Source organism: Nelumbo nucifera, chromosome 3 (assembly GCF_055504915.1).
Source record: "Nelumbo nucifera cultivar China Antique chromosome 3, China Antique-T2T, whole genome shotgun sequence".
In the NCBI taxonomy this organism is placed as follows: Eukaryota; Viridiplantae; Streptophyta; class Magnoliopsida; order Proteales; family Nelumbonaceae; genus Nelumbo; species Nelumbo nucifera.
Genome location: NC_142651.1, coordinates 107048545 through 107073669, shown reverse-complemented (window position 1 = coordinate 107073669; position 25125 = coordinate 107048545). Strand labels below are relative to the sequence as shown.

The following is a 25125-nucleotide window of genomic DNA, read 5'->3' as shown; positions in this document are numbered from 1 at the left end:
ATATCTTAAAAACTATTAAAATATTTCATGATTAATTAAAATTAAAATAATTAATAATTAACTTTACATCACTTGCAACAGCTTTCTATTTTACATTAGATGTAGAGGAAGCGAATGGGGCGGAGACGACAGTGGTTGGGACTAGAGGGGAGAGAGAGAGAGAGAGAGAGAGAGAGGGTGTTAATTGTTATTGCTGAGAGTTGCAGCTACGGTGGCAGGAAGACAGGGGAGAAAGACCATGGCTTCGTAGAGGTCGAGGTTATGCTTGATGGCTTCGTAGGGAAGAGAGGCCATGGCTTCACAGGGGAGAGAGACCATTTCGTTGTTGAGAGTAACACAATTTCACTTGATTTGAATCATGGCTTCGTAGAGGTTGACGTCAAAGCTACCAAAAGGGTTTCTTGGAGTTCTCAGAGAAAGAGAGAGAGAGGGAATAATGGGATTTGAGAGAGATTTTCTTTTCGATGAGATCTCCATTGTTGGGTTTCTTTGAGTTCTCCATTGTCGTCTCCCTTCTCATTCGATGGCAACAAATTGAATTGGCTTCAGTCGAGTTTAAATGAGGGTGTAATTTGTTATTATTAAATATATCAAGGATATTTTAGACTTTCAACCAGGTCTAAAACGCATCTGATCGCGTTTAGTGCCAGGCCTGGGTCTTAAAGTTTAAGATCTGAAAGTGACATTCAAATCCATTTTTAAGACATGACCCCAAACGTCTATTACCTCTGAAAAGCAAGCTTTTCAAAGATAAGAGGCAGGTTCAGCATTAGCAACGTCACCCGAGTTTCAACTTTTTAAGCAAACAAAATCCACCCGTGACTATCCTAATGGCCCACTTGAATTACGTGGACCGGTGGAGTCTTTAAAGCAAGGTTTTTAAAACTGGACCAGATAGGGAACTGTTTTGGGGTCCAGTTCTCGGGTTGAATGGTCCAACTATCTAGTCCAAACAGATGGCTTATTCTAACAAAAAAATTAAAAAATAAAAAAAAAACAGCCAAAAATAGTTGTCGAGGTTGACGATCGACCACGTAGACCAGTGATTCGTTAACAAATCAACAATTTTTGGTCAAAAGCAATTTTGGGATGAAATAAGTGAACGGTTCCCAGTTTTTCTAGTCCAACCGTCTGGTTCGATCAGGTTTTGATCACTGCTTTAAAGTAAATATGACTTTTGATGCTAAGATTTAATCATGAACATTCAAGTCCATTCACTTCATCCCTTTTTGGGCCTCAAATTTGTATCAAAGTCACTTGCTGGTAGAGTTATCAATGTTAAAAAAAAATTAAAAAAAAAAATGTTTTAATATGGATTGTCATTCATCCCATACATCTCATACATGATGCGTCTCACATAACGGTGTCCGAATGCAGGCTAAAACAATGAAATCAAAGCCTTTGATAAATTAGCTGAGAAAAAAGAAAAAAACTTTTGTGTATTGATATGGCCTACTTTCAACTTGAATTAGATGAAATTATGTGATAATACCACCAAATGTTGGCCTCCTCACATTTGGGCGCCTCACATAACATCTCTCATGAATAAAAACTTCTTTAGTACGGGAGATGTTGCCCATGCATACCGTTGCAAGGGCTTGCACTGTTGCACATGTAAATCGTCCTCCCCGTGTAAAGATAACGTGGAGTATTATAATGGGTCCCGCTCCTGCAGCCTTCTCAAGAATCTCAACAATGTGGGGTGTTCAGCTAAATCCAAACTCTCGAGTGCAGGTTTGCAGCAGCAAATCCCGCCTCATCCAGATTCCGGACTCTCTCAAAAGTCAGAACTGTTTCACGCCAAATTCCGCTTCTCCAAGCTCAATTTGAAACCCGTCACGGTAAGCGACGAAGCATCGAGAGTTAGGGTTTGAAATTTTGAGCTACCATCCAAGCCTCCATTGTCAGAATATGGGTTCTCGTGCTCATCCTATTATCGTCGACGAGGATGACGGCGAAGGCATTGTTGCAGAAGACGACACATTTCTTGGATTCGTCGATTACGCGAGGATGGCTTTGTTGCCGGAAGAAAGGCTAGACTCCGGTGTAAACGAAGAAGATAGCGATGGGCCTAGTTGGAGTTGGGTCATTTCTCGGATTCTCAAGACGTGTATTACTTATTCTAGCGGCGTCACTCCAGCAATTCTCCTCTCCGATCTATTCCAGGTATTCATCACTTCGATCATCATCGTTCTCTTCTATTCGCGGAGTTAGGGTTGACCCAATTTGAACTATTTCCCTGACAGGCCTGGAATGAACAGCTGAGGACTGGGGCTTCAAAAAGAAGGCCTGAATGCGTCATGCATTTGAAAAAGAAACATAAAAGGACGAGGCTTCCAAACACTGTCACCATTGACTCGATATACGAGAAGAAGTTTTTATCTACCAACAGCATTTTGGAAGTCGTTATCGTTGATGTCTTTCTTCTTCCAGGTGCCTTAAGATTTGACCTTTTCGCCCGATGTCTTTTACTTGGAGGTTCCTTTGCTGCTGTGACAATATCTACAAAGATAGTTTTTATCATTAAACATCCTTCTTGATAAACTCCTATTTACTTGCATAAGGAACTGGATGCCTATCAAAAAGGAATTGGTTAAATGACGGTGATATGGAGGCACTAAACTGTTGCAGTATTTCAATCCATAAGAACAAACTTTAAAACAGTGAAGCCGTTATTTATCAAAAAATAAAAAGTTAAGCCGTTAAGTTCCGTATAATGATACTTTAAATCTATAATAAAATTGGGAAATGACCAGAAATGACCACGCCCTTCTAGTAAATCTTCTGTCAGAACATGTCTCATAGGGCAGTGATTAACACTTATGCTTGAGTTGATAGAAAATAAGAGAGAAATGAAAGTTGAGGGGAAGATCTTAAAAATTTTCACAAATTTCTTTAAGAACTTTGCATAAACTTCCTGTTTCTCTCCTATTTTCTATCAAACTAAATACAACCTTACATTCTCATTTACCCACAAGCTTTATCCATGATCTACACCATAATGGATGTTCTTGCTTTGTAGAAGAATTGGCATGATAATGAAATTTTCATGAATACTTCATTTTGACTGTATTCCATAGCATCTTCTTGATCCTTTTTCTGAATGTCCTAAGTTTTAAATGGGGTTTTAAAGAAGAAATAGCATGGAAACTGATTCTTCATGAATTCTCTATCCTTGTCTGTCTATTCCACATCAGTCTTCTCAACATTTTTCGTTGGACATCTTTAATTTTAAGCAGGACTAATTTTTCTCATTTGGCTGTAGTTGCTGTTAACTACTATTGTCCGTATGTCATAACATCTATCTCTTCTTTCAGGTACAAATATTTACATGCTCAGTTTGGGAGATGTTTGGAGTTCCAACACCATAGATCTCTATCTTCATCGTAGGTAAACCATGTTAAGATGTATGTTGAGGGTTAAACAACTTAAATCTAACAATGATCACATGTGTCTTCATCAAAAAGTCATTGATTCTTGGCAATATACACAATGGTTGAAGTGATAGGTTTCTAACGGCTACTCAATAGATTCTAGTCAGGGTCAAGTAGTCACAGTTCTTGGGTCATTCTAGTTCTGTTTGATCTATATAAGAGTTTTTTCATAGCATGGGGAATGGAGAGTTAATGTACTTGAATCTTGTACGTTGTCAATTCCTTGAATTTGGGAAAAAAAAAGAAGAAAAAAGGGTAGAGAAGGAGAAGAGAAAGAAAAAAAGAGTTAACATGCTTGAATCATGGTGGGGAAATAGGCTGTTAAAGACTGCTTTCTTCTTCTTTAGTCCATTTCCTCTTTTAAAAACAAGCCCATCTCCCACTTTGCTTCTAGTTATAACCTTGGTTTTTTCCTACAATCTAGTCTTACTGAGAGGCTCAGGGGACTTTGAAATTGGAAGCCTGGGCTTTGTTCAATTTATTGGAGGGGTTTCCCACTGAAACTACAAAATCTAATTGTCACATTTGGATCACCAATCCTCAGGATTCTCTTGTGCATGCTTTTATAGACACTATCTTCTCAACTCAAGTAAATGCAATTTTCTTTTAATCAACTCATTTGGTGTTTTCCCCTGTTTTCTCACACTCTCTACTGATTAACATTTCATGATTTATGTTTTTATTTGTTTTAATGCAACCTTGCAAACTTTGCATTGGCATTTTGTTATTGAAGAACAAGGTAACAACTCTCAGTAAGATGCTGTACTTTTGATGTGCATTACTAAAAAAATCTATGGTTAGATTAGCTTCTACTTCTTGACATGATTTCTGCCAGTTAGAGAATCTTATAAAACCTGATCTGTAGTCCGCTTCATGACATCTGTCCTTTACACCATTTCTTATCAATCATGATAAATTCATACTTATCCTTTATGACTGCATTGGATACTATCCTACTTCTATTTTCATATGTCAGGCCTCTTATTTTGAAGGGTTCCGTACCTTCACGAATTCCCTAGTTCTTGGAAGTTTGTTCTGCATATTGTTTGCAGTGTAGTAGGGACTATTGTGATTTATGATATTTTCTTTTGGGATTTATGACATTGTTAATGGGCATATAGATACTATGACATTGTAAATCCTGATAATGGGATTCTGAAGAAAGGAAGGGAGATATTTCTTACAGGATGCTGTCTAAGAACTGCCACTGAAGGCTCTGGGTTTCCACGGCTTTTGCCAACGGAATATCTTGTAATACTTTTAGATGAGGTAATGCTCAAAGTCTTTATATTATGATAAATTTAGCAATAATTATGTTCTTTGTATTCATTTTCTGCATTATCATGGTGTTCAAAGAAATTCCCAAACAAGACATCTTGAATGGCAGAACTAGTGCCTTGGTACTCCAATTTGTGCTAATGGGGTGATGAACTAGCTATGGGGCATGGGTTCATGACTTATGGAGTTATCCTGTTCTGTACTCTAAAATGTTTTAGAATGCAGACTGTGCTGGGTTTATGTGTATCAGGTCAACTATGGAACTCATTGGATTCAGGTGACCCTATCTATTTATGCTACTTGGATGAACCCGATAGTCAATGCAGACTGCTGGATTGGCCATGCTTCACTCCCACAGTAAATGACAGCCCTTTGTACAACCTTGTATCAGAGTTTTGTCCAAGTAATAATTGTTGTTGAAATTTTTAATTTCGAACCGTTGACCCGTTCAATGGTTTTTGGTTGTTTTTTTTTTTTAATTTTTGTTGTCAGAATGGGCCATCCGTTCGAACCGGACAGTCGAACCGTCGACCCAAAAACCGGTGGCCAAAACGGTTCTGTCTTTAGGTCGTATGAGTCACATGCTCGAATGACGTAACACGTATGGTACTAGATAGAAACATAGGCTTCCTTTTTGGCCTCAAAGGTCAAAGCAAACAGTGTTTTAAAAGCACAAGGGGCAATTTGTGCCCGAGGCACAAGGCGCAAGGTGAGGTGTGCGCCTTTTCAAAGCAAGGTGCAAAAATACAAAAAAAAAGCCAAAAAATTTAGAAAAAATTAAAAAAATATTAAGCAGAATATTAATAAGATATAAACTTAAGATTTAAAATAAATATTAAAAAAAAACTATTATCTAAAATTAAAATACATAAACATAACATGTAAAGTGTATACAAATGAAAATTTAAAAATAAAACCAAACATATAAAACATTTTCAAGCATGTAAAACCCTCAATTCCTTTTTTTTCCTCAATTGCATAATTTGCATTACTTCAAATAGCTAATGGTGAGACTGTGCTTCATCTCTTAGTCTCTTGTCCCTTTGTTGGCTCTATATGGGACTGGTTTTCTTTGCTTTTTGGTCGCAGTTGGCTCACTCCTGATAATTTGGAAGGATTGTTTAGACCTTCTGTTTGCAGTTGTACAAAAAGGAGGGGCAGGTTGATGTGGAGATGTACTAGGTCAGCAATGGTTTGGACAGTTTGGGAAGAAAGAAACTCAAAAACTTTCTGGGACAAGGAGAGGAGTAATCACAACTCTAAGAGTGACACACCGAGTCAAGACCTTGAATCTCTTCTTAGATTTTGAGGTTGGTGATTTTCTTAGATCTTGGGGGGGCTATTGCTGACTCATCTTCTAGAAGACAGCTGGTAACAGTGGACTGGTCACCTCCATCTAGTGGGAGGCTGAAGCTGAACTTTGATGGGAATTGTGTGGACAATCTTGGCCCCTCTGGATTTGGAGGAGTAATCAGGGATGAGGAAGGAAAAATACATGCTTTTTTCTCAGGCCCAATCGAGCAAGGTGATGTTGCCAAAACAGAGTTCTTGGCTGCAGTTTTTGGGGTTGAGAAAACCAACTTTGGTTTTGAAAAGTTAATTATTGAAGGTGATTCCAAAATAGTTGTGGATTGGCTAAAGAAGGGGGAAGGAGTATCTTCGCATCTAAGGAATGATCTCAGATGGTTCAAATGGCTTTCTAAGGACATGTTCATTCAAGTTAATTGGGTTAGAAGGTCTGCCAACAGTTTGGCAGATGATCTAGCTAAGCAAGGGGTTCAGAGACACTCAGTTGTAATATGTATATACACACACACAATGGGTAGAACTTCACATCTTAGGTTTTTTTATTGTGTAAGATCTTTTGACTTGCATGTTTTATTATTGTAATTGCACTTTCTTTCGTAACAGGATCAAGATGAAGATGCAATGCTGCTAGGAGCTCAATTTTGTTCAGATTCTTTTTCTTCCATTTCACTTGATGCAGTCAGGATTGGAGTTTCATATTCATTTTATGCAAGGTAAGACATATTAAGTTGCATAAGGTTTTCTTTTGGGCTTCAGAACTAAGCTAAATTACAAAACTTACACAGAAAATGCGTAGGTTCCAACTTCCAATGTATTTACCCATTATTTGTATGGTAGCATTGTATATTTTCTTATATGATAATTGGTATGTATAAAACTGGCTCTTTGTGACCCTAGTTTTTAAAATCAAAGACATGATTACCTTGGAGGCTATGTTTAATTTCAATATTTCATCTTCCACAAACTGAAAGGTGCTGTTCAAAAAAGAAATAGAGACGGAAAAGTGAAAAAGCACTAGCCCTCATTGCTAACTGTCAGATTCTTAATGTTTAAGATGATGCAAGGATATAGAATGATGATAGATATACCTTTTTTTCTTCCATCTATGTATAGGATTGAATCAATTGGATCTTTGGAGATTCAGGGAAAGTTTGGTAGATTACAGAGGAAGAAAATAATGCTTGTTGATAATGATGGTGTCAAACTAAAGTTTCTCTTGTGGGGTGAGCAGGTTATTGTTGCTAATCTTTTCAGGTTAGTCCTTGTACTGTATTGCGACTTTTGTATTGATTTCCACTTCAGTTATGACTATCTATCTATATGAAATTTCTTTCAGTGTTGGAAGTATGCTAGCACTGGATAGACCTTTTATTGCAAGTGCAGTGGACAGTGCTATTGAAACCAATGAGCAATTTTGTCTTGAATATGGTAGTGCAACACAGTTATACTTGGTGCCATTTATTCAGCGTGAGGAACAGGTGGGTTGATGAACTGCAAATATTTTATCTGGAATATGGTTTACTGTAAAGAAAGATTTTTTTTTGATAAATGTAAAGAAAGAATATTATTGTTGCTTAGGTATGTCTAGCATCGACACAAAATCGGTGTCAAGGATCAAGATTGATAAATGCATTTGGTCAAAGTCAGCATTCTAAAGTTTCTCAAGTGATGTTGCCTTGTGATTCTCAAGGCTCTATAGACTTCAGAAATTATCCTTATCGAGTGAGTATTCCATCACTGAGGCTTCTTACATGTTTTAGATTGTCATCTTTTGTTTTTCCTTGTTTTAATTGGTTGTGACTTGATGAACTTTTTCTTTTCTAAAATCCATTTGAAGAGCAAGGGTCCGTTTGGTTCACAATTGAAATCAGAATTGGATCAATCTATTCTTCCCACCTATTTGGTTCAGATGGTAATCAGAATCGGAATCAGAATAGCTGGAATGGATTCTCATTCCCAAGGAGGAGGGAATGGTCATTTCCTCAAATGGGGGAATGCCATTCCACCAGGATTGGGAATGGAATTCTGATTCTGCCCAACCAAAGCAGTTGGAATCGGAATGGTCCATTCTGATTCTGATTCCAGACCCCTATTCCTGCAAACCAAACGGACCCTAACTTCTTAAAGTTGATAGCATTTGCAGTCACTTTTTGTAGAATCTCTCCACTTTGGTCACATTTTCGAGATTGGAACCTGCATTCTCATGCTTGCCAGCCCAAGATTTTACCACTACACCAAGCAATGCCCCTAAAATAGCTTTAACCATCTGTGTATTATATCTATTATTTTTCATGTATTCCACCCTGTTAAAGAGTCGATAGCAGGGATTTGCTATGGTATTAATAAAATCATCAGTTATTGATGAAAAACAGTGGTGAAAAGATAAAGGTCATTACCCAATGTTGGTCCCAGATATATGAGGCCTAGGGAGGGGCATACTGGATACAGACCTAATCTTTGGTATTATTTTGCACAAAATGATCACTCTCAGACTTGAACCTGCATTCTCACACTTGTCAGCCTGAAATTTTAGCATCACACTAAGCAATGGCCACTAAAAGAGGTAGTGAAAATATTCAAGAGACAAGGAAAGTACAACAAAACCCTTAGAATGTCCAACACCAGACTTCATTGAAGACTAACCCAATCGTTTGCTCTTAACATACTCAAATGCCCCCTTTTTTAAGAAATAGAAGTTCTCTAGTACGATTCACTCATTTCCATGCTTTATCTGGCTAAAGGCCATAACTCCTTATTACTCCAGCTATATGGGATCTTGGGAGGGGTGGAGTGGTGGACTGGATAAGGACCTAAAAAAACCTAACCTTTGTTTTTTTTTATTTTTTTATTTTTTCACAGAGTAGCCATTCAGAATTGAACCTGTGTTCTCACATTTGCCAGCCTGAGATTTTACCATTACCATTATCTGGCTAAAGAATCTTGGAAATCATAAGTCAAACTCCATAACCATGCAAAAGTTATATTTACCCTGGACACAAGAGCTTTAGCTTTCTCTAGTAAGGTTCATCATCTGTCATGGATCCTCATCCATGTTGTTCATCCATCTTATGACCACTTAAAGGTCACCTTTCACCTGCAGCATTTGAAAGTTCAAGGAGAACAAGAGCCAGAACCCCTATAATAATGCCAAAATTATTGCTCTGTATGTTTTCTTGCTTTGGATTTGCATGCTTTTGTAGAAAGGAGAAAATCTTATTCTAAGGATTTTTTTTTTTTGATTCATCAACTGAACATTGAAGGCTTTCACACTTTTATTCTTTCTTTTCATCCTTTTACTCAATTTTCCTTTATCATATCTTTGAAATAGGCTGAAACTAGCGGAGTTATAGCCTTTTATTTCACATATTTTTTCTGCATGAAATTCAGAAAACATCTTATATGTGTGGTTATATTTTGATCACTTCCATTACATGTTCAAATTCTTGCAGCCATTTGTGATTGATCTTTGTGACAAGATGACTGGCATCAGCCTTTATGGTGTTGTCAGAGACATCTTCCGAGAAAGAAGTACTGCAGAAAATGTTTTTTCATTGATAATTGAAGATACAACAGGAACAGTTTTGGCAAAGTTGTGTTTTGTCAGATCTTGGTAATGATGATATTTATTTTTTGGAAGTTTGATTTCTAGTGCATTTGTTTCCTTTCTGAGCTGTCAACATTGCTGCTTTATTAGTAGAAAATATCTGTTGTTTTTCCAGGTCAATGGGAAGATTAAGCCTTGGTCACACAATCTACATATCCGGTTTGACATGCTCCATGACAAAAGAAAAGCTGTGAGCACACTACCTACTTCTTTGCTATATTTGTCACTGTGAGAAATTGTACAATGGCAGCTAGGTAGTACCATTGATCAAATTATTGATACTGATATGCATTCTTGTGGGACTTTATAATGACAAGCTAAGAGCCCCCAAGTGGCCAGGCATAACACTTTTAATGGAATTATACGTGGAAGAAACAACTATGACATTAGAATGATGCCTTTTATAGAGGTTTAGTCAAAATTAAATCACAAATCTTGTAGATTGTAAAAGTGTTTCCAATCTATTAGAGAAAACCAAAGAATATATGGTTCTATCATTGAGGCAACAGGGCCCAGACACTTCCAGCTTCAACCCAGGCCCAGGGTCCAACTATAGTGCTGGCCCACAGACCAATCCCTACAAGCCAGATGATAAGAACTGAGAACAAAACAGGGGAATTGAGCTACCTTGAGGGAGCTCTGCCTCCTAATGGAAGCAGTAGAAGAGAGGAGAATAGGAAGGAAATTTCTCTTGTTATTCCTCCTTCGGTTCAAATGGCTACTTATAGCCTCATACATCCATTTTCATTGAGAATAACAACCCAGTAACTAACTATGCTGACCTGTCCTTCTAGAATATACGTATTTAAGAGGTGGCTTGTAGGAATTATCTTTGTGGATCAGCAATCGAGTTGGATCCTGAGCCTGGGTTGAAGCTGAAATGTCTGGGCCCTGTTGCTTCAATGATCTCTGGGTTCTATCAATATAGGAAAATGATTTTCCGTTCATTTCCAATACATATTCACCATAAATATAATCAAAATCAAATTCAAAGTCATTTAGCACACACACATTGGTTCTTTGATACATACCTTGATGGAAGAAAATTAGCCAGTTAGGGAATAGGGGCTTAGGATTCCAGAGAGAGAGAGAGAGAGATGAAGTTAACCTGGTATGATGTCCTGTTCGTCTTCTCTTGAACTTGTTTTACTGAGTTAGGGTTATATTTTCTAAACGAATTTATATTTTTAGACATTCTAAAATACTAAAGTTGTAAGTTCATAAAAATTGTAAAACATGAATGTGTGTGTGTAATGGATCACATAGGCACATATCTGAATTCAATCCAATAATTTACAGATTCGGCTTCACAATCTGATCCTTCATTCAACTTAAACAGATGCCCAAATCTGACTCTTATCAGATAGAATTCATATTCGAATTGGATCAGATCTGACTCATCTTTGTCAACTTTGAATTTTACCATCTGCAAAATATTTGCCAACAACCGCAAACCTTACAAGTGGAGGCTCATGAATAAAGAGTTCATATTATCTTTCAAAATGAAAACAAGTCAAAAGTCATACTGGAGGAACTAAAAGGAATAAAATATGAAATTGGGAAATCTAGAAAGTGTATAAATAAATAAGTAGAACAAAATACTGATTAAAATGTAAAAGGTATCAGAGTTTTTCTAAATGAGCATCTTCCATCGTAAAGACACATATCGCTTCAATCTCTTCAAATAGGTTTGAATTTGAAAGAGCCCAGTTTCTCTTTACACTTACAGTAATTTTGTCTTGGACATTTTTTAATCCTCATGACATGGTATGGCATATGGCAGTATTTTAAACAACTGATGGTATCAATTCCAGGTTTCCATTTCCTCTGATTATCAGTTGAATTTAATTTCTCGTAATCAATTTTCTAGGACTCTATTAGAATATCTCATGTTTGAATCATATTACTTGATAGGCTTGAAGCTTCATGGTTCGAGAAAGATGTTGGAGCTTCTATTGTAAACCTAAGTTGCTTGCCAGCATTGTTGAACTCATCTTGTCTCCACAAATTGTCATATCTTTCTGATCTCTCCAGTGAGACTACTATCACACATGTATGTTTTAATTATGAATATCTGACTTTGATCCATGAGGAAATGTTTAAAATTGTCGTATATTTGCAGTTCTTATGAAGTAATTCTTGATGTCTCTTGATGTCATATAATATGTTTCTAACTCTCCACTCCATTATGAAGGCATTCAAACTATAAGGATTAAAATGATGTCTTACTTTTGTTAATGCTGATTTCAAATTATAAAGAACACAATTAAAATGTGTATCTTTGTCAGTACAGATTGCAAGTGTATTTAATTGTACTCTAAAGAACAGTTTCCTTACAAATTGTTGCTTCAATCTTTTTTCTTTCTCACCAAGTTTGTCAAGGATTACCTTGCTAAGTCCATTGTCCTCTCTCCCTTCTTTTGCATAGAAACCAGTACTTAGCAAGATTGCCAGTTATTGACTATCTTATTATGTGGAAAGGTCTATCTCTGGTTCATTTTTTGTACTTGGTAGATGGGAAATTTGTTATCATCTACATTTTGCATCATACATGCCGAGGACCTCATTGATCTTTTCAACAATTCTTGGGTTCCATACAAACTCTAATGGACCTTTTCCTTGGGTCGATTAATAACTTGGTTCCTACTTCTTACTTGGAAGGGTTGTGCACCCTTCAACTCCTTTCCCTGTTTGCTGGATGTAGTTGATCCTAAAATTCTTATCTTAGCGTGCCCATTGAGCATCTTGGCTCAGTTCTTCTCCTGCTTGATATGGAGTAGGCCAATCTGGCTTGCTACTCTTGCCACAAACTGGTATGTTTTCCCTTAGAAGGACAATTATCCTGCAATTTTCTTCTCTTTTCCTTTTTTCCATTGAGTACTTATCCTGAGGTAGCAGATATAGTTTTTTTTTTCCTTTTCTGGATCATGATGGGAATGCACATCTCATCTCTCCTGGATGTATGTATGGATCTTATGGAGGCCTCAAACCTCCATCGGGGGTGAGGGGATGTGGCAAATCTACCAAGTGTCTTACCAGTGTCCAAAGTTGTGAACCTGGACCATGAGAAACAATTCATCCCTTTGATGCATATCATGCTTTACCCAATCTGTGGGTGGGTTTGGGGCCTTTCTAGAGAAACAGTATGGTGCACTAGGGTGGTCACTTGGGAGTGCGACTCATCCCTGCACAGTTTCTAGGCCCGCTGGCAATATTTTGGTTATGTTTGGTATTTCTGAGAGCTTTAGATTTGTGCCCATTTATGTCCTCTTGCTGATAAGTTTGGTTCACCATTTTTCCTATTGTATACTTTTTAATGATCTTTATCTTATCTCTCACCTCATGAAAAACTATGAAATGTGGAGACTTGCTCATGTAATGTAGTGGTTTTTTTTTTCTGTGAGAAAAGGTAACTTTCATCAAGACCGGGGGATATACAACAGGAAGAAAGGGGCAAAAAAGGCAGGCTTTACATCAGCATTATATTTGCACTATACAAAGAATCCCTATCCATCCCAGATTTAACTAGGCAATCAGCCATAGTATTAAAAGCTCTTGAAACCCATCTAAAAGAACAAGACAGATCTGTAGCAATTTCCTGGATCTCATTCAAAAAGTGGTCAAATCACCAAGGACCACCCTTCATCCCTAAAGCCCATCGATTGACATTTTTGAAATCACGTTCAACCTATAAAGGCCTAGCACATATAGCTTTTGCAGCTCTTAAACCCACAAGGAGATCCCTGACTTCAGCCTCCATGATATCAGCCCCACCATTAGGTCCACTATAAACCAAAAGAATGCCACTATTAGCTTCTGAGACATGGCCTCCAATCCCAGCAGGCCCACCATTGCCAGCTCGGCTTCTGTAACTTCCATCGAATTTCAAAAAGAAGGGGAGAGGGGGCTGAGCTCTGGGTTGAGAGGTGGGTGCTGATCTGTCCCAGAAGTGAGAAGAACTTCACCAAGATTTTTGTTCAACTGATCAAAAGATATATGCCTCTGAACTGATCACATGAAACAAGCCAAGAAAAGACAGTATGCAAGACATGGTTTTTTAAGGCTTCCCACAATAAGCATTTATTTTGAAAAATTCTTTTATTTCACTCTTTCCATAAGCACCACAGACCAGAATGCAAAATAGAGCTCCCAAATAGATTACCTCTGAATGTAGAGGTTGCCACTTTTTCTTTGAATAATGTTGAAGCTGTTGACCTTTTCATACATAGCCTCCCAAATGAAGAAAGATACCTTTGAGGGAACTGTAGAAGGCCAGAACCTCTTGACAGAGATAGGGGAGATCGTGGAGCCAGCGATAAGGGCAAGAAAATGGATTTAGAAGTGGTGTCTTGAGGAGAGGGAGACCAGACTCTTCTATCAGGAAGGGAAGAAGAGAGGAAAACATTACCAAGGGAGAAAGGAAAGAGGAAGCCCGAAGCCTCAGAGGATTCCAAATCTTGAGGGCTCTACCAAAATGGAAATTGAAAGGCAAACCGTGATTTCCTAGGTTCGGAACTGAAGAAATGGAGGCCTCTTTATCAGGGGAAATAGGGAAGAAGACTGGGATAGACAATAGAGAGGGGTTGAGCTCCTCACTACAAATTTTTCCAAAATTTAATTCTATTTCCAGAACCAGAAGAATATTTCAACCAAGGGGGAAAGGGGAAAATAAAGGGTAAGATTGGATGATACCTTTCCATGGGTGTGAGGAGGAGAATCTGTTAAGATTCAGGTTGCTGCCCCACCCATTTGAGTTCCTTTCATATTTGCTTCAAATGATAGAGGACCAAAAACTATCTTTGTTCGATAGGGAATTTCCAGAACCATTTTCCAAGAAGAGCTAAATTCCTTTCTAACAAATGGCTCAAACCCAACCCCCTTCAACATTTGATTTATAGGCAATGTTCATATTAACTAGGTATTGTCCTTTGCCACCTCCCCCTTCCCAAAGTCCCGTTATAGCTTTTCTATATGATTAGTCACCTTAAAGGGTCTTTGAAGATAGAGAGGTAATAAATTGGGAGATTGGAAAGGGAAGCTTTGATAAGAGCAAGTCTACCACCTTTTGAAAGCAAAATCCTCTTCCACAAGTACAATTTTTTCTTACATTTCTCAATTTTAGGGTTCCAAAAACTGGCTGATTTAGGATTACCACCCAAAGGCAGACCCAGATAATTAATTGGTAAGGAATCCAGCCAACAACTAAGAACTTATTTCAACTCCAAAAGGTGTTGCTGAGAAAGATGAATCCCTATCAAACTGCTCTTAGATAAGTTAATTTTCAGGCCTCTTACCTCTTACTGCTTCAAAACAATTCAAGATCTTTTTCAGATTGACAATCTGTTTATTTCCCTCCAGGAAAATAATAGTATCATCTGCATATTGAAGACGAGTGACATGAATACTTTCTCTTCCCAATGAGAAACCTCTAATCAGGTTCAGAGGTTCTGCTTTCACCAAAAAAGGCATCCAAAATGTCTGCTATCAAGGTGAATAGGAGAGGGGACAGATAGGAAACCCTGCCTTAATCCTCTAGAGGGCTTGGAGAAACCCAAGGCAGAGCCATTAAATAGAATAGAAAACCAAGTTGAACCGATGCACCCTTTCCATCACTGAAACCTTTAAGTTTCAGAATTTTCCACAAACAGTTCCAACAACCCTGTCATAATCTTGTGGTTGGCCAAATTATTTACCTTGTTTATCAATAACTGAAATTTTTATTCATTGGTATAAAAGAAATAAACATTGGAGTGCCTAAAAAAGGGCAGCCCAGTGTACAAAATTGCCACCAATATGGGGTCTGGGGAGGGACAGATGTACACAGTGTTACCCCTGTACACATAGAGAGGCTATTTCCAAGATTTGAACCCTGGTCACCCAGGTTGCAGTGGAGCAACCCAATTGTTGTGCCAAGGTCCACCCTCAAACATTGGAGTTCCTAAGCACCCCTGTAATTGGCCTAGCCCCCTGCTAGCCATTCACTCTGTTTTTACATCCTCATAAAACCCCAATAAAGTTGAGCTACAATTGGTCCTTGTTTTTCTAAACCATCTGGTAAATTTTTGGTAGATCTAGGGACCAACTGGTAACTTGCAATCAGTTCTGCCAAGTTTCTAATTTCTTTCATAAAATGTCTATATGACCAAGAACCATCACTTAGAACCATCACTTTTTTTCATTTAGCCATCTCACTTCCGTATGGGAGTTCCCTTCCACCATTTATAGTAACAGTGGAATTTTCCACATTCCTCCAATTTCTAATGATATCGTCTGCAGTAAAAAGAGCGGAAGTATTTGTTTCCATCAGTGTATTACAATGAATAAAAGAGCTAGTTTATTTACTTGTGTTACTATAATGGGCCTAGGGCCTTGTTGCTTAGACTGGCATGCATTACTCATCTTCCAATACTGTTTATGGGGGAGATGGAACTCATGGAAGGGCAGTTGTATACTTGTCTTGACAAAAAAGAGGCAATTGACATTGGACAACTTTCTGAGTTCTGACAGTATTCTGGACCCAAGGTTTGCAACCAACATAATTTGAGTTGGCCATATGATCCTTGTTTTTCCATTCAACCGTGTCAAATAATAAGTCTGAAACATTGTTTCAGGATTCATGTTAAGAGGGGTCTGCAAAGTGATTTGTACTGGTTGCCCACATGAGACAACCTTCCTCCTCAGTCTTGGGAATGGCAGTGCAAAACAGGCTCAACTCTCAAGGACTAACGGCCATTCTAGCAAGACTTCATGTATTTATTTCTGGTCTTTCTTAAAAAGTTTCTTGACAATCAGTTCTGATGTCCAACAAGTCAAAGTTCTATTGGAAGATAGATGTTCCTTATTTTCCATGCTTCAAAAGACATCTTTGCATTCTTTGTATAAAATATTATGCCATACTTATTGCTTATTTAATGTATTTTGAAGGCTTTGTACGCTTAACCACTCCTTGCATCTTTAAAGCATCTTTTCATATCCTTAGCCTTACAAATGCTAATTCTTTTCTATAAATTTTACAGATATGTTGTGTTCAGCTTAACCAAATTGAACATTGTCATGTCAGTACAAGATTTTTGCATGCCCCCTGTGGCCATTTTGTGAATGAGAGTGCTGATGCATTTATGGAATGTTATTTCTGTAACTTCATTTGTGATTCTGAAGTTGTTCGCACCTTCCATTTGAAAATAACCATTGCTGATGAGAGTGCAAAGATTTTTGCATGGTGTATGGGTCAAACTGCTGCAGAGTTGCTGCAGATTTCTCCTGATGAGTTCTATGAGTTGCCTGAGGTAATAAATCTATATTATCCTGTCAACATGTTTCTGGCCTTTTTTTTCATTCGATATGCAGTAAGGTTCGTGGTCCATGTCAAGAAGACATTTTACATAATCACACAAGCAAGGCAAGCTAGAACTGTTCATTTATGAGATCATGATGAATTTTCTCCATCCATTTGGTTTTTTACTATGTGAAACAAAGTGGGAGGTAGCCATATGTGTGGATCTCTTGGGTCCTTTTACCACAGCTGTCATTTGTAGAAACCATACAAGTCCAAATTCATTGTATCTGAGGCCAACAATGTTTTCTAAACAGATCCAGGGGTGCAACTTGGGCAGGCTTGGGTTGAGAATTTGCATTTGAGTGAGCCCAGCCAAAGACCCAGGGCAGATGCTTTGTAAATTCCTCAAATTGGATGGCCAACTTGCACCCCTAAACAGATCCAGTATATGAGGCCAACAATGCTTAAACAGATCTAGGGGTGCAACTTGGGCAGGCTCGGGTTGAGCATTTGCAAAATTGAGTGATCCCAACCAAAGGGCCCAGGGCAGATGTAAATTCCTCAAATTGGATAACTCACTTCCACCCCAAAACAGATCCAGTATCACATTTCTAGACAATTGCATAACATCTGACATAGCTTCTGAATATGGTGTGCTTCTCCATGTAACCCCATCTCTGATGTAGAACGGGGTATGGGTCCTACAAATTTCAGATCTGGTGATGGGCTTTGTGGGGTGAAGGAGGTGTTTTGGGGTGATTAAGATTAAAGAATGGGGGGGTGAGGAAACAAGTAGACAGCTTGCTGTTCATCAAATGATAAATTGATAAGAAATTAGAAAGAAAGAGAACTCTTGCTGTTACGGAAAACAGCAAAGAGATGGATCACTTAGAAGAAGAAATAAGTGAGAGAGGGGGGGGGGGAGAAAAAAAATCCCAGCAACAACCAGAATTCACTAAACTAAATTTTGTTTCATCAATTCAACTCTTTTTAAGTTGCAATTACAATGACTATTTATAGAGCCAATTTATGAACCTGGATGTCCCTTTACAAAACTCTAATTTGGACTAGGAAACTGATCCAAAATCATCTTCTAATTGATTTAGAGCGAAGACAAATCCATAGGTAATCTATGAGCATACTTAAACAAGGACTCTTTATGGCTTTGCGAACACTTTCCTGCTCCTATTAAAATTAGCGTAATGCAAAGACACCAAAAATTACTAAAAATAGTAAATCATGAATTTAATATAAATAATCATTACAAGGATTACTATAAATAGCAAGTATGAAAGTTACCATAAATAGAAATTTCGAAATAAAAGAAAATTTCTAGAAAGATTAAAATGATATTCTCAAGACACCTAAAACTAGAAAATAAATTAATAACTCAAACAATACTGATATTCTCATCACTCAGAAATTCTGAAACTGTTGTACAAATTGGAAAACTGATGTTTCTCCATGTATTCTTTCCTTGCTTCATTATTTGCATTATTCTCTCCGGCAACATTTGCTTCAAACAATCCTGTGCCTCATGATGGAAAGGTTCATTCTCCACCTCTTTTAGGAGAAACTATCAGAAAATTAATGACCTATATCAGTAGCAAATAAGAAAATGGATTGTGGGACTGTTGCGGGAAAGGGCAATAGTAGATGCGGGTAATTCAGAGAATCGAGTATTAGATGGGCACCTGGGAGTTGCGATTTTAGCATTCCATTTGGCAGAAAACCTGGCATTGCAGGCTTAAGTATCGATAGTCAGAATGGAATAGAGCTAAAATGCAAGCAAATCAATAGAACAGGAACTGTATCAGAACGTCTTGGTTTTCTATGCCATTTTCATGGCTATAATTTGTGAAGAAAGTATGTCAAGTGTTATACATTGTTTGCATGCTTAAATGGAAAGCTTAAGACAATGCATAGTAAATACCTATGCAATTCTACCCTTTTCTTTTTCCGTATTTTTAATTGTTCATTCAATTCAGGAAGAACAAGCTATGTATCCTTCCTCGCTTGAGAATGAAAGGTTCAGAGTTGCAATTGTCAACTGCAAGAGGCAAGGTTATGGACTTGCTGGCGGTCTGGACCAAGAAAATGATTCAGTTGCATGGGAGATTACTTGGGCATCCAAGTGTGAATGAAATATTGTACTACAAGCATATTCTCAAAATGTCAGTCTTCTCAAAGTTGGCTCAAACTTCAGTTTGATGTTGATCAAGGAGTTGAAAAATAAGTCTTGGTAATTTAGCCAAGTTGCAAGATGGATTCCTTGAAGTTCTTGCGTGTCTGAGAGATTTGGTGGAAGAGAGAAACTTGCAATGCAGCCAAATGCAAAAGCTCTGCACTAATCAGCAGCTACACTTGGAAGGAGATAGGTACATAATCAACTGAGACCTAGTTGGTTGCCGAGCATGTTGGTGCTCATACCGTCAAATTGATGTAGATTATTTTGGCAGGGAAGTTTACATCTTTTATCAAGTGAAGCTGATTCGGCCTACGGGAAAAAAAGAACAGGGAATTTATAAGAGGTACACTCCACGATTCCTGATAAAGCTCCATGATCATTTTTCCAATGTCCTGTTGTGCTTGTACTTATCCCTGAGACTCCAAAATTAGGATATTGTGTGATCTTTTCTTTTGTAAGCAGCTTTTCTCCTTTCTGCTGGCGGTGCGCCCCAAACTCCAACTGAAATGTTAAACTTGTCAAGTAGTTGAGCTAATGAACTTAAATTATGCGACTGTATGTCTGTATCATAAATCATTACAATATTTTACTCGTAACCTTAGGCTGTGTTTGGTTTGATAAAAAGTAAGAGAGAAACGCAACTTTCCATCAAATTTTCTCTTTTTCTGATTTTTCTTTTCTATCAAACCAAACATAGCCTCAATTTATCAAACAACAAAACGGCAATTTGAATAAAAGTAATAATTTAATCAAGCCATTTCTCCTAACACTTGAAAAGCAATATAAAGGGATTTCAATTCTCAAGAGAATCCTACACTGTGAACTCTGATTTTGTGACAGTACTCCCTTTTAATCTTGTGTGGCCGAGCTGGGCATTCAATCATTAAATGCCAATCACAAGGGAGGCTACTGAATGAAGATGGATTTTTGAGCTTACACTATGTATCTTATACTTGTATGAAAGTAAAGGTTAAAGATATAAGTTAATATTATATGATCAAAACCAAGGGAAGTATTCACTTTATAATAATAGAGATTAGTGTAAACCTTCCTAACACCTCCTAGGCCAAATAACTAATTGGAGATTGTAAATGAGGAGTGATCAGAGCAACTGCTCTTTAGGGGTCCAAAATGATTGATTTAAATTTTTTATTACATGAAAACCATATACATACAGACCAATTGAAAAAGAAAATTAAACTAGTAGACCCAAATTTGATTCATTTATATGATTTCAATCAAATGTTACCCATTGGATTTATGCCAGTTTTGAAACATATTTGAATTGAAATCGGATATTGAATAGCATTAATAAATTAATCTCAAAATAATCAAAATATTATATATTATTAATTAGATTAAATGATTAATTAAAAATAATTTTGATATTGCATATCATGAACAAAATGAATTCTTTTTTGGGAAATTTAGAGTTCAAGTGAACAAAATGAATACAAAACAACTTGTTTGAAACTTGAACTTATGAATCTTAAATCCAAACCAAATTTACTTTTAAATATAATATAAATTTATTTCTGAGTATGCTTGGTTCATTGTCCAATTTGAGCCCAGTTGAGCTTGAACATGTGAGCTGTCGAGTAAAACAAGTTTGAACGGTGTGAGTCCATTTATGTTTGGAGTGCTTTATTTTTAAGCATTTATTGGAAGTTGGATCTACACGAATAAAAAAAAAAAAAACATTTGTGGCTTTTGGTAAAACTTGTAAGTGGGCACATGCTTTCCATGTGGCAATTTTTGACGATGTTGATTATGATAATAAATAAATATGATTTTAAAATTTTCTACATTTTTTATATATTTTGTCTATAAAAATTATTCTTATTTGTCATAGTTATTTTTCTTTAACATGATGAATATATGATATTAGAGATGTGCCCAAATATTTTTTACAAAAAAATTTGTATCTTTTATACTTCTGTGTTTTCATTTATTTTTATTTTTATTATTATTTAATTATGACATCAAGGGTTGATACATTTGATCCAAAACGTTGAATTGTTGACTCGCCACCAAAGAGGAAAACAACTCCATTTTTTGGTTGGTTTTAAATTTGTATTTTATTTCTATCATCAATAAAAATAATTATTCTTTGTCATACTTATTTTTCTTTAATATAGTAAATTAATATAGTTTCAATGAAAGAATGGGAGTTAATACCTTATATATGGGACTTAATGAGATGGAATTGAACGAGGAGAAATGTAATAATTAAAGTTACATTCTATGCCATCACAATTAGAGGGACCAAATTCAAAAATAGGGGTATTCTTATTAAGAATATGTAGTATTCAATGAATGTTAATAATGAGAGTTAAAACCTTAAATATAAAACTTAATGTGAGGGATTTGAATGAGGAGAAAAATGGTTGTTCAAATTACATTTTTGTCCTTACAATTAGAGGAATCATATTAAAAAATTGGGGTATTTTAGTCAAACAAAAGTTTCATACTCTTATTCACACTTTTAATAATATGGGTTCTACCATGATATGGAAAATATATGATATCCTATGTAGTAGCGAATTAGGTGTTATTTATCAAAATTCATGCGTGGGTTTTGATTGATCAAAGCTTCTTTCCATATCATATCTTTTCCGCAGCATAGATTTTAGATACGTGATTATTTTTATAAACAAGTGATTTTTCAAGAGAATAAGTCCGTTTTGAAAAAGCTCAAAAGGCCAAAATTACGACTTTCTTACAAGTGCTTATTGAAAAAGCACATATTGCATTTTTGGCCCCTCTTAGCCCGCCACATAAGCCATAATCTTATAAAAATACCTATACCCCGTCTGAAAGTATCACTTTTTCACCAAACAATTATAAGCTGTTACATCTTTAACCACTGGCCCTTGCTTGTTCTTTCCCATTGATCAAAACCTCATTCTCATCATCGATAATCTGTGAGGAACATGACTCCTTCTGGATTGAATTCTCTGCAACAACTCATGAGTTCACAAATTCTTCTCGGAGCCTCGGATTGATATGGTTCGATCTGACACCCGCTTTCCACTTTCGTTTTTCTCCTAATTTCTACTTATTAGATCCTTTAATTAAGTTCACACAAGTTGTAAGGACGATTGTATAACTTTTGATCTTTACATACAGGTGATTCTAACTCTGAAGGGTGTAAAAGAAAGGAGAAGATTGGTGATGAGAGGCGAAATGGGATGATCGATCGTTTGGATGTTTCTTATTTTTCGAGTCAGTCTGACTTCGGGTTTGTTTCTTGAATTGTTCAGCATTGACGCCGGATGCTTTCTTTTGTCTTGGCGCTCTAAATTCTAAAACCAGAGCGAAGTTCGCCGTTTTCTGTTCTCTTTTGATCCTTACAATTATTTTTTATTTTTCAATTTCTGGTCATGTAGTTGACATGAACATTTCCAAACCACCTCCCACACACCCACAGAAGGAGGACTGACGACTGACATTTATTTGTAATTTTCCGCTGTGGTTTCATAAATTAATTTGTTCTTTTTTTCCTTTCTGTGTTGAATATTATTAGATTTTCAGAGCATCAGAGGGAGTATGTTTTGGGAAGAGGAAGAACAGTCCGTGGGGAATCGTTTCTGGGGATTGTGGTGCAGTCGGTAACCCATAATCCACTTTTGACGTGGCAGCTTATGGGGTGGATTCAAAGGAAAATCCCTTCGATTCTGAACGGATCTGATCTTGCCTACCGAGAGAGAGCTCCAGATCTTGATTTGGTTTTTCACTTTTTTGCATCCCCTTAATCAATGGAGGGATAGAATGCGTCAAGGATGATAAATTACAGACATATCGAGCTGCTCTTCTTGACTTCATGGAATGATCTCTCTCCTCTTCGTTCATTCCCATTTCTTCTCCATCGATGCCTGATTCGAGATGACAATCCCTGAGCTGAAAGTCCGGACGAGAAAGTTAAGCGTCGGAGGCTTTGTCCTGGTTGCATCACCTCGGAGGAGAAAGGTAGCCGCTCAGAGCCGACGTGAGCAAGCAGGCTCTTCCCGTTCCGTTCAAGAAGACGAGAATGAGAGAGGATTGGAAGACAAACAGAAAGAGGCAAACCCCAATTCCCAAAACACAGCACAGGATTGGATAATCACAATCAAAGAGAGGCTTGATCAAGTCCCTGCATCTGCAAGCGAAGGAGGGCAGTCGTCGCTCCACCGCAGCATCTTCAGAGTGCCCAGAAACCTCCGAGAGATGGACCAGAAGGCCTACGTTCCACAAATCGTCTCCATAGGTCCTTATCACCATGGCAAAGCACGTCTCCAGGAGATGGAGAAGCAAAAATGGAGGCTCCTCCGTCACGTCCTCGAGCGCACATCACATCCAGTGGAGCTCTACCTGGAGGCCATGGTGGGGCTAGAAGAGAAGGCTCGGCAGTGCTACTCGAAACCCATCGACAACATGGACAGTCGAGAATTCGTGGAGATGATGCTGCTCGACGCCTGCTTCATCCTGGAACTGCTGAATGCTTCTGTGAAAGGAATCATACACTGTGGGTACTCCTGGGGAGACCCTGTATTCACTTCGCGAGGAGTCGTGCCGTGCATCCAACGCGACCTGTTGATGCTGGAGAACCAGCTTCCCCTCTTCGTGCTCGACCGCTTGTTCGCTCTCACCTGTGACCCAAATGAAACCACCGAATCAGTGAGCCAACTCGCCCTGGAATTTTTCGACTCGGTCATCCCGGGATGCCGGAATCAACAGCATGAGCTCAAGAACGGCAACGACCCAGGGCTCCATCTTCTCCACGTTGTCCGTCAATGCCTGCTTCCCTCCTCTTCCAAGCATAGCTTCCAGCGAATTCCGTCCAGCATCAGACAGCGTAATAAGCACAAGCCCCAACTAATGACCCACTGCGTCACAATGCTGAGGGACGCGGGAGTGAAGTTCAGGAAGAACGAGTCGACGAAATTCATGGATATTAAATTCAAGAAAGGCATTCTTTACATTCCGCCATTGGTGATTCACGACTCGACCAAGTCGATATTTCTTAATCTGATGGCTTTCGAGCAATGCTACCCCCACTGCAGCAACCATGTGACATCCTACGTGAATTTCATGGATGGGCTGGTTAATTCTCCTCAGGACGTTGGGTATCTCCGTTACCGAGGAATCATCGACCATGGGCTTGGGAACGAAGAGGAGGTGGCCGATCTCTTGAACAGACTCTGTAGGGAAGTTGCCTTTGACATCAACGACTGTTATCTCTCCGGCGTATCCTTTGATCTGAACAGATATTTCGAGCATAAATGGCATGCGTGGAGAGCCAGCCTGAAGCATGACTACTTTAACAGTCCTTGGGCCATCATCTCCCTTCTTGCGGCTATCTTTCTTATTGGGCTGACGCTAACACAGACAGTTTATGGGATACTTGCTTACTATGCTCCTCTATTTTGAGGACTGAAACTTTTTTGATTCAAGGGTCGGTATGTATGTTATATAGGTGGAGTTGTTTTAAATTTTGAATCGTCGTAGGTCTGCAGTTCAAATCAAAATTCTGAGGTATGTATGTTATATAGTTTATGGGATACTTGCTTACTATGCTCCTCTAAACATCCTTTCTTCGATCAGCAGCTCCCCTCAGAAATGAAATCTCAAATGGCATGGTACAAAAACCGAAACCCCCGCCTTCCCCAGCCAACAAGCCCCTACCCGCACGTCAGCATAAAAATTTTATTATTTTACCCGTTATACCCCTGGACCCCAGAAAAGAGTTCTCTTCGAAAAATAATTTGGCCGTTGAAGCTTTGCTCTGTTCGAAAAACCTCTGACTGTTGAAGGAAGCTCGAAGCTGAGTTTAGCGGCTGTTGGAAGGATTCTCAGGCCCCCTACGTTCAACTGACTTGGAGGCCTGTGTTTCCGGTTCACTCAGTTGGATGCCCCTTATGTTTCCGATTAAGTCTAATGCTTTAGCATTCTGTTGGCCACCCGTGCAAAGCCTTCCCGAGCTTGTTGTACTCTTATGCATCGTTCCTCAATCAGTGTCGGTGATCGACCTTTCAACCCCCTCATCCAATCTTGATAA

General features: G+C 38.0%; 2 protein-coding genes across 5 annotated transcripts; both read left to right on the top strand.

The window, feature by feature from the left end:
• Nucleotides 1–1682: 1682 nt before the first annotated feature.
• Nucleotides 1683–19646, top strand: LOC104598766 (Nucleic acid-binding proteins superfamily). Of its 3 annotated transcripts, XR_002022744.2 has the most exons (14): nt 1683–2166; nt 2247–2433; nt 3318–3390; nt 4556–4703; nt 6624–6733; nt 7134–7274; nt 7357–7498; nt 7599–7742; nt 9470–9630; nt 9740–9814; nt 11539–11677; nt 16641–16910; nt 18889–19278; nt 19360–19646. XR_002022744.2 is itself a non-coding variant. In XM_088902021.1 (13 exons), exons 1-13 carry the CDS (start codon nt 1912–1914, stop codon nt 19042–19044), a joined length of 1932 nt encoding a protein of 643 aa, XP_088758147.1. In that variant the 5' UTR covers nt 1683–1911; the 3' UTR covers nt 19045–19646. The 3 variants fall into 3 exon arrangements, 2 of the variants coding, with proteins under 2 accessions (XP_088758147.1, XP_010259273.1); XM_088902021.1 differs by having other exon boundaries at nt 3318–3386; nt 4621–4703; nt 18889–19646; XM_010260971.3 differs by having other exon boundaries at nt 18889–19646.
• A 2266-nt stretch (nt 19647–21912) lies between these two features.
• On the top strand, nt 21913–24653 carry LOC104598768 (UPF0481 protein At3g47200-like). 2 transcript variants are annotated; one of them, XM_010260974.3, is made up of 3 exons: nt 21913–22097; nt 22218–22329; nt 22615–24653. In XM_010260974.3, exon 3 carries the CDS (start codon nt 22974–22976, stop codon nt 24495–24497), a length of 1524 nt encoding a protein of 507 aa, XP_010259276.1. In that variant the 5' UTR covers nt 21913–22097; nt 22218–22329; nt 22615–22973; the 3' UTR covers nt 24498–24653. The 2 variants fall into 2 exon arrangements, with proteins under 2 accessions (XP_010259276.1, XP_010259277.1); XM_010260975.3 differs by having other exon boundaries at nt 21959–22097; nt 22218–22313.
• The last annotated feature ends 472 nt before the right edge of the window (nt 24654–25125 follow it).

Bases quoted from the DNA above. Each gene is read 5' to 3' on its own strand.
- LOC104598768 (XM_010260974.3), top strand. From the start codon at position 22,974: ATGACAATCCCTGAGCTGAAAGTCCGGACGAGAAAGTTAAGCGTCGGA.
- LOC104598766 (XM_010260971.3), top strand. From the start codon at position 1,912: ATGGGTTCTCGTGCTCATCCTATTATCGTCGACGAGGATGACGGCGAA. The intron at 7,499-7,598 runs GTGGGTTGATGA...ATTGTTGCTTAG, and splicing joins TTATTCAGCGTGAGGAACAG to GTATGTCTAGCATCGACACA. The intron at 9,815-11,538 runs GTGAGCACACTA...ATTACTTGATAG, and splicing joins TCCATGACAAAAGAAAAGCT to GCTTGAAGCTTCATGGTTCG.